Here is a 9,895-nt window from a genome sequence, read left to right on the forward strand (position 1 = left end):
CAATACATCGAAACGGTTTGCGAGAAGTGTGACGTTATGATAATCATTGAGAACTAATGTTTCAATAAGTTGCATGGTTCAATATTACTTATTTCTTTGGTATTACTTTTGCCAGGGCTTAGCGATTCTGCATAATTGCATCACAACAGCTTTTCCGTTGCTATGTATAGTGCACTACGAACTTTTTAAAGGGCAGTATCGTAAGTTCTGAAAAAAAAATGATGAATCTCTATGCAGTTTTGAGCATGTTGTTTTCTATTTCAGGTAATTAAATGTGTAAAATCTCGATAAAACATTATCAGTACTTACGCGGGCCTTAATGGGTTAACAACTGTACTTGAAGTTGGCATACTTTAGGATACTTTCAAACACCCAATGCTACGCGCACAGACGTTCGTTTTTACGTGGCATCACTAAGGCACGCACAGAGAATCAAAACAAGTAAGGCCAGCAGTTGAGGAGGCGATGCGCACATGGCCCGATTGCGCTATCGCTGTCCACCCTTGAAGGCAAAGCTCAAGTGTCCTCGAAGTTCTTTTTTTTACATAATTGAAAAGAAAACTAAATTAGTACTTCGACAACACTTACAAGGAAGCTTAATACATGTTTGTTTTTATTGTACTTTCATAAAGGCGCAAAAACTTTGATTTTATTTATTGTGTTTCTTACTCTTGTTATTACTACCACGTTGTATGCTAAAATAACACTCATGTGTTAGTGATTGGGTATTTGGTCTGTTACTGTTCTGTTTTATGCATCGATATTATTAGGTTGTAAAGCAATATAACTGTTTTTTAAAGGAGGTCCTGGTACGGCTTCTGGCTATAGGCCTCCTCCTGTATACTATCAAATACCTGATATAATATTGAAGGTTTATTAACAACATGTTGATTATGAATACAGCAATGTGTTATGTGCACGTATAGGTGCATGTCAGCATCCTTTAAGAAACTATTTGTTTTGTGAAAATAAACGAGGAAGCTACTTTTAGAGTGTGGTTCTGGTGGGAAACTTCGTACTTTTATTGGTAAAGATGGAGCGCTATTAAAATAAGCCATTCGTAAATTTGGTGCTGATAGATGTATCAATAGAGCATCCGAAAGCATCATATTCAGTACTGAGCAAACTTTATTTACATTTCATATACAAAGGGTCCTTCCAGAAAGTATACCAACAGGGTAGATTGCTGTGTGCATTGCGCTGACAGAAAAACAGCTCCCTAGCGCCGCGTCTGATCTGAAAACACAGAGAGAAGAAAATGTAAGTTGTTTTCTCGTACAAAATCCTGTCATACAAGGCATTTGCTCTTGTAAAAATTTATTTTGTAAAGAAACTAATTCTGCTATTATTTCATGAATTAATCTTGAAACGGCGTTCTGCTCATCATCTGCTGACGAAGACTGTGATATCACAATGCCATAAGTACGTATTATATGTTGTAGAGATGCATTACGTGGCTCATATAGTGGAAGCAAAATATTGGCTTGGCCAAATTTTTAGAAAAAAGCGTAACTGTACCTCATGTAAACATTGTATTTATCCCTTCAGGGCATATCCTCCATATTTCAGGCCACCACCATATCCGAGGCCGCCTCCGTAGCCCAGACCAGCTCCGTAACCTAGGCCTCCTCCATAGATGAGTCCTCCACCGTATCCCAGGCCTCCTCCATATCCGAGACCTCCGCCAACTCCTCCAAGGCCTGAATGAGCGACGATGGCACCACCGCCATGGACCTTGTTTACGTGGTGCACAGTGCGCACGAGGAAGGCAGGCCCTGCCACAGTTTTCGCAAAGCCAGGTCTGCCACTGAGCAAAGTCACGCTGCTGCCGACACCTACTCCCCCACCACCGTAGCCTAGTCCGCCGTAACCACCATAGCCGAGGCCACCGTAACCACCATAGCCGAGGCCCCCGTAACCACCGTAGCCGAAGCCACCGAGTCCACCAGCCTTGGAGCAGGCCACAAAGGCAGAAGAAACCAGGACGAATACCTGTATTGTCAATAATCAATGTTTACCTTGATTTTGCGTTTAATGAGTTTACCCTAGCCCACATTTTATGCCATTGCAAATATTTGCTATCAAAACCAGTGTTAAACAATCTGCCCGAGAGGTATGATATCGAAATTTAAAAAAAAATTACTAAATTACACAACTGCTTTATATTCAGACCTGCAGCTCTCGAGAAACGACCTGCTGTCCGCCATCTGAGTAAAGGTTTACTTCGTCGTGAGTGCTTGACAGATATATAAAAATGCTAAGCAATCGTCAGACAAATTGTAATTATACCAAAGGATTTGTCATTTCAAGCGATTGCGTCAGAAAAAGTAGCACTGTCTAAATGCAAAGAAGAAAAAGCGCAAAAATTGACGTAAAAGATGAGATACTCATTGTGCCAGCTATAGAGCTCTTGTTACATTGCTGGTAATTTTATACGCGCATGTGTACATCCGTGCGATGCCTAGTTTCTATCCTGGATATAATTGCTCTAACGCTAGGATTGTTTACTGAATTCTTTCAGTGGAAATGAAACGTATATTCTTAGGCCACTTGACTTGACAACTCAAACCACAACTTTCTCCTGAAATAGAATTTTCACGGGCTCTTTACCTATAAGAACATGCTCAGTATTTGTGCCTGTATACTTAAACTTGCATCTTAAGAGATAATGGCACAGCATACATAAAATGAACTTTTCCTGCTTGCTGTTTTATTCGCGGTTAATGCAATGAACAAAATTTAGCTAGTATTGTTCTTGTAAGTTTTTTTTTAATTTTTATAACGTTTCACCACGCGTTTTGAATTTGAAAGTAAGTGTCACAACTGAACATATAAACTTCCCAAGTAGTCCACTTCCTGAAACTCAAACGTTATAAAAGGCGACAAAGCTTAAGGAAATAAAGTTTTCTGAGTTTGACAGCTCGAACAGTTTTTGCCCTACTGTTGTCCTGGTAATACTGCATGTAACTTTTGGCTTTTTCATAGTTTTCGCAACTAGAAAAAGTCGAGGAGGGGCACTTTTGTATCTGAATCTCTGCGATCTCTCCTCGTTCAAAATATCAATATTTGGGGTCATTATATATTATAAACGTGTCCTTTATAACACCTGACATGCTTTAGCTACAAATTCAACTGAATAAAGAGCGCAGTAAAGTTGACAATTATGTTGCTTTTGTAGCAAATATGCACACATGATATGGCTAAATGGTTTCTACAACGATTAACGCAATCTGTACGGTAAATATTTTGGACTGCTGAATTTCTGTGCCAGCTAGAATATGAATAATGAGAACTACATTTTATGTCGTTATTTGCAATGATATTTCACATTACATTTTGCATAAAAGTACAATAAATACAGAGGCACTACAATATATACCTTAAGACTATACGGACGATTTAGAGGCATGTTGGCTGCTCCCACGGCATAGTTCTGAGCACATTAATCTGGGTGTTTTAAAGACCATCATAGAACAGTAGAACTTACCAGCGGGCTCATGATGTGCCTCTTTGGAGCGGCAGTCTCAAGAAATTGTGCTGTCGGCGTAGCCATAGGCTGCTTTTATACCACCACCTATCCCCAGTTTAAGCTCTTCTTACGAGACTAAGAAGGTCACGCCTAGTTTATGCTCGTTCATTTTTTTTTTCTTCAACGCAGAATTAAAGTCAACTGTTACTCTCGCATAATGGTGCGTATGAAAGTCAGCCTGATGTAGGGAACGCGCCTGATTGTGGGAAGATAGCGTGATCGAAACTGCCATCCATATAAGCCCCACGCTCGAAATGATGAGCTTTATCGGCCGCACTTCTGTGTTCAGTATTTTGCATCTGGGCTCGATTGTACGCGGCTAGAATTTCTTTAATAGCGCTGTGATGGCTATCGGTGAAAGCGGAACTGCTGCAGGCGCGCTGTGGGAGTTCGGGCGGCGAGCTTTCGGCACATGTTCATGTATCTCACTTAGGTTTTTCCGCTTCTTGCGTTTGGAGCAAGCACTGAACCACCATTTCGTTTCTATACTGCGAACAATTCCTTTTGGGCACGCTTGCTCCTCCCTCTTTACGGGTAGAATAAAGCAGGAAAAAGAGGCGTATAAGCTCACTTTTGCAATACAAGCACGAGCACAACGGAAAACGGAACTAGTCCGGAACTAAGTCGCTTCGCTGTCAGTTGTGATCTTTTTAGGTTATGTTACGTGGTTTCAGGTTATGGTGCGTAGTTTTTTTTTTTCTAACTGATGGGTGCGTGCCCATAGCGGAAAATGCCACTTGGAAGCATGTGGATTCTTGGTAATCTGCCGGAACGACGCAGAGAGGTCGAGAAAAAAAAATCTTGTCTTCCCATCTGTAACATAATTTGAGGTTCTGACAGATAAAAGGCAGTGCACGTATCCTGCAGTGCCAAAACATTTCAGGCGAAATGAACAGTACCTTACTGTTTGATAACATGCTCACAAAAGTTTCAATTTATATTCACAGGTAACAATAAATTTTCGAAGATCCTTCTGCTTTTCTGATCTCAATTTGTTTCGGCGAGAAACGTGAAATTGCCCGAGTATTAACCATTTCTCCAAACTATTTTTATTGGATGAATGCTTGTCTGATTGTTCTGGAAATATGAAATGATATACGAGCAAAAACGACGATACTATCATTTTAAGTAGAGCGAAAGGTCGCGGAATCAAATAATATCCGCGCCGACCGCATTTTGAAGGAGGTGAAATGCTAGAGGCCTCGTGTGGCCGAAATTTCCGGAGCCCTCTGTTCCACTTCAATGAGGGTGGGCAAAATGTAGCAGGGGTATGCGAAGAGGTTACAAGCGACAGTTGACTTTGCTATGTAAAACCGCAGCATTCACCAAATTTAGAAGTGAGAATCAATGCGTCAGGTAAATATAACTTTCATTAACACTGCCGGTGACCAAGCCTCCACGTTCAGAATAAGCGGTCATGACAGGGCGACCAAAAAAGAATTATTGGGAAATGGAACTGGAATCCAGTGGTAACGTCAATTTAGTTTGATAAGTATACCATGAGAGCATATATAGGCTTTCCGTCAGTCCTCTCCCGAGAAATAGCTAAAAAGACGGTAAACTTTTTGTGCCTTTAAATTATTTATACTTTCAGGTGTGTCTGTCTCGTTCCTGCCTGCTGTAGCTGATATTTTCTTAGGTTCATTTGCTTATCTGTTTATTTCCCTTGTTTATGTTTAGGTTATGTTTGTATTTCCTCTTCCTTAAGCCCCGCCGCGGTGGTCTAGTGGCTAAGGTACTCGGCTGCTGACCCGCAGGGCGCGGGTTCGAATCCCGGCTGCGGCGGCTGCATTTCCGATGGAGGCGGAAATGTTGTAGGCCCGTGTGCTCAGATTTGGGTGCACGTTAAAGAACCCCAGGTGGTCTAAATTTCCGGAGCCCTCCACTACGGCGTCCCTCATAATCATATAGTGGTTTTAGGACGTTAAACCCCACATATCAATCATATCAATCATTCCTCTTCCTTAAAGCAGGTGAGCGTTTGGCCCCTATTGGTGCAAGTACTTAGCCTGTTCTCTCATTGTGTCATCTTTGTCCTTTCCATAGGTGCTCATTGGTATATGTAATCATATCAAATAAGACTAATCAGAATATCTCTCTCGATCGGCTTTCTACAACTGGTCCGCACAGTTAATGTACTAACGGCTGGTTCATACACTGAACGTAACTACCAATTCAACCGTGCGGGTGCGGCCTTCTGGTGCCGAATTCACAAAGCTTTCTCTTGGCTACGCATTTTCTTAGCCGAGAAATCTCTTATCTATCTGGAGGTATTACTATAGCGCGGGTATGAATTCAACTTATTCGCCACTTAAGAGGGCGAGGAGGACACACGATAGCCGATGAAATGACAAGGAAAGAAAGAAGTATGTGCCGATAATATCAAGGTAGCACGCAAAGCGTCTAGCATCGAGAGTATACGGTGATAGCCAATAATTTGCTGCATCTAAGTTTCAGTTCCGCGAGTGTCTGCTACAGCGCTTACGGGATGCCGCGTACGTTGTAATAGACGTTTTGGTGGGCTGTGCAAAGCCAAGCACTCACCTTTCATCAACGACTGTAGCTAAAAACGAAATTGCTCGATGGCCTTAAGCCATCGAGCAATCCATGCACTATCTCGCCAAGTACAAGTATACAACACTCCAGGTGCACCACATCAATGAAACTACGCATAAATGATGCATGCAATGTTTGCAAATGTGCCTCAAATATCTTTCCTTGTTTAACGCGACCAGTTACCTTACATTTAATAAAGCTGCCTGCTACTAAACTAATTCGGTGCAATCGAGCACGGTATAGTGGTGAACGTAAGGGTGTTTTGTACCTACAGTAAGAGGTAGCCTTTGTTACAATATTCTTATTACAAGACACAGGAGGGACTTTTGTGCCTGCAGACGAATTGTGCGGAAATAGATAACAGCAGTAATCAAATGAAATTGTGAGCGGAATTTCGCTGGTTCCATGCACCACAGCATTTTTATGAAGCCGGAATGCGAGAACGTGCATACGCTTAAGCTTAGGTATGTGTCTACGTAAAACGAGGGAGACTCGTCGGGAGGTGTTCAGTGCTAATGCTTTTCACAAAACACGGTGCAAATATTTCGTCCAGCGTTGTTTGAGTGAGAAAACAAACAAGGGACGTGTATACGAGTCTTGAGGTCGAGAGACTTTATCACACGGGTGAAAAGGACGAAAAGAGAGAGAGACTCTCGTTTCAGCTTCGCGAATGCTTGAAATCGATAGATAGTAAGGACAATTTTCTGGCCCATGCAGCAGACGTCAGGGAAAGTTTCCGCAAAGCAGCGTCAAATGCTTAGAGAGCATAAAAAAGTGGAGTACGCGTTTTAAGGCAGTGACAGCCACACAGAAAGCGAGATGAAGTGTGACTGTCTTTAGATGTGAGAATCAATGCTAATTTGGAGAGTTGTGAGTTAATTAGCAAAATCTTCCTTAAATAACGATAATGGAAACAAACTGAGTATTCAGTTAGTGAAAGTGACACTAGTGACAGTGAATTTATAATAGTTGATGAGCGTTGTCACAGTTCGATATATATTTTTATTTTCTTATTTATATTAGGCAAATTATGAGAAGGTAGCCTACGTTAGAGGCGGCTATCCGAACGTCGTGACAGTAATGTACAAGGTAAATAGTGCACGGTTATACAGTCACACGTGGCGGTTTCTATCTTCTAGTAACCTTGGACAAACGCATTCTATTTTTTTCTATTTTTGACCAAGTTTCACCGGACGTTTTTGCATTTGGCGTCATTCGAAGTAATGACGATATATCAGCAATAGAGTGAATGCAAGCACTGATGCAGTAAAAAAAAGCTGCAGTGGAAGAGCGGTTACAGCGCTCAGCTACAATCTAGGAGGTACTTGGTTCGATTCGCAGAGTCACCGAGCACTTTTTTTTTTTTTTTTCAGGAGGTTGCCTGCCTGACATTATGCGTGGTGGCGGGTACTAATTTTTTAAGAAGGTAGCTTTCACACTTGCTTCTTTCACTCCTCTTTTGACCCAAAAGCGCAGTACCATGCACCTTCATAAATTACATAAAGCAGGGTTCATAATTTTCTTCTCCATCTTCTCTTATCGCAAAAGTGTCCAGTGCTGAAATACCAATATCATACCTGGTATATTACTTTTCACGTGTTTGCATATTCGACCAGCGATCAGTCGTCACGGTGTTTTGAAGAAAATCTACACATGCAGGGAGCTAACTGCTTGCGGCCAAGTTGATGGCCTTTGTAGGGACACGCTTTCGTGCTAATTTGGTGGGCACCTTCACATGCAGCAAGAACAAAGAGCATGGACAGTTAGAGCAGACAGAAACAGAGTGATTAGTTTGTGTCTTCTCTCCCGCTATCTGTCATGCTGCACGCTTCAGTGTAATGCCACTGTCAATGGTTAAAATGAACTATAGCAGTTAATCGAGTTCTGCTGTGAGGGTCCCCTGTTGTCAAGAATGGAACATAACAATAGCAATTTGATTTGTGTCGTAGAGAGATACTCTGCATTTGGTTACTAGAATAAATTTTTAAACCGAAGTTTATTTTTTTATTACCAATAGTTCCAGTGCCGATGAACGGTGCATGGACAAAATTCGTGTATTCAGCTTGACTAGGTTTGTGACCTTAATTGTAATTGCCAACCGGTATTACAATATGCATAAATATCACACACATACACAATTACGGGTGCTAGCTTGCTTATTCTGATTAAAATTTATATGTTGAAATCGACATATTGGACCAACGCAATGTGTACGAGATATGCCATGTAGAGTAGCTACGCTCTAAACTAATCTTCGCAGGTTCGTTCCATTTTACCCAATTTCTTGCCCATGACTGAGGTTGGCAAATGAAACAACTTCTTCGAACAAACATATTTTGTGTAAGGTTACATTTATTTTTTATGAAGTACAAAACAAATTGAAAATTATAATGGCTCAGAAGAAAAAATAACTAGAAACAAATTCAGCCAAATTATTACCCAACTTACCAATAATAAGCGGATTCTCATTTAAAGGATACATACATACATACATACATACATACATACATATAAATACATACATACATACATACATACATACATACATACATACATACATACATACATACATACATACATACATACATACATACATACATACATACATACATACATACATACATACATACATACATACATACATACATACATACATACATACATACATACATACATACATACATACATACATACATACATACATACATACATACATACATACATACATACATACATACATACATACATACATACATACATACATACATACATACATACATACATACATACATACATACATACATACATACATACATACATACATACATACATACATACACTCAGGTGTAAATACTAAAATGACTGGCTACAAAACAACAATTCTAATACACTCTTTTTGAATATACAGATAGTAACTTACGAGAGAAATTCCCCAGCACTGTTATGTCTGAACACGGTGTTTCTCAAACCATCTCGCAAAAGTTTGATGCATAATTTCTGCTGCTGCCCAGTGACAAGCAGTTTTTATAAGAAACACAAGAATAAAGCCCTTGACAATATCATGCTAAAGAAAAGGGCTGGGCATCAATATTTTGTACATGTGTGCAATATCACTCTGTTTATTTACACAGCTTGGCTCATTCACAACACACTAACAAAGCATGTTAGGACACTTGTGCTGAAAGTTGGCACAGTGCAAAAAAATTCTAGACAATACATGAATAATACTAATATAAGCTACTAAGCTCCTTGGTGCGAACAGTGTTTATATTGACAGCTATAGGCGCCATTTTATTTCCCAAAAACACTTCTCAAAAGTGGAATCAACTTTATTTAGCTAAAAGTTTATATTCTGGCCCATCGTGGTGGTTCAACGGGGGAAGTGTCTCTTTCGGCCAAGAAAACAAAGACCAATCATTTTTCTAGTTCGTGAATTCACCCCACGCTAACATTAAGGCAGCTGGTAGGAGTGGTTTTCGAGAGAGGAAACCACCACAATGCCACCAGTTGGGGCCCTGGGTAGCTAGTTCACTTGGATTAAAATGACGAAAAACACTCCTCAAGAAGACTTCAAAGTTCGCACGTCAACACAGTTCCCATACAGCTGTCTATTAGTCTGCTTGAAAAATATTCAGTTTACTGGTGGGCAAAGACTGTACCCTAATTATGTGAGGTGATGCTCCAGTGCACTGTATGTATGTCTTGCTGCTGGGCTCGACTGCGATGTTTTTCAGCACGTATGTGTAAAATCACAACTAATACTATGCCACTGCAAATTAATTATGTGTCATTTGCATGAAACAGGGACCA

The 9,895-nt window shown here is 40.5% G+C and overlaps 1 protein-coding gene across 1 annotated transcript; it reads right to left on the reverse strand.

Moving 5' to 3' along the window:
- Nucleotides 1-1,110: 1,110 nt before the first annotated feature.
- Nucleotides 1,111-3,591, reverse strand: LOC119187637 (uncharacterized). Its single transcript, XM_037435722.2, has 3 exons — nt 3,488-3,591; nt 1,519-1,992; nt 1,111-1,236 (listed from the first exon to the last, which is right to left on the reverse strand). Exons 1-2 carry the CDS (start codon nt 3,551-3,553, stop codon nt 1,537-1,539), a joined length of 522 nt encoding a protein of 173 aa, XP_037291619.2. The 5' UTR covers nt 3,554-3,591; the 3' UTR covers nt 1,111-1,236; nt 1,519-1,536.
- Between the last annotated feature and the right edge of the window lie 6,304 nt (nt 3,592-9,895).

This window comes from Rhipicephalus microplus, chromosome X (assembly GCF_043290135.1).
Source record: "Rhipicephalus microplus isolate Deutch F79 chromosome X, USDA_Rmic, whole genome shotgun sequence".
Taxonomy (NCBI): Eukaryota; Metazoa; Arthropoda; class Arachnida; order Ixodida; family Ixodidae; genus Rhipicephalus; species Rhipicephalus microplus.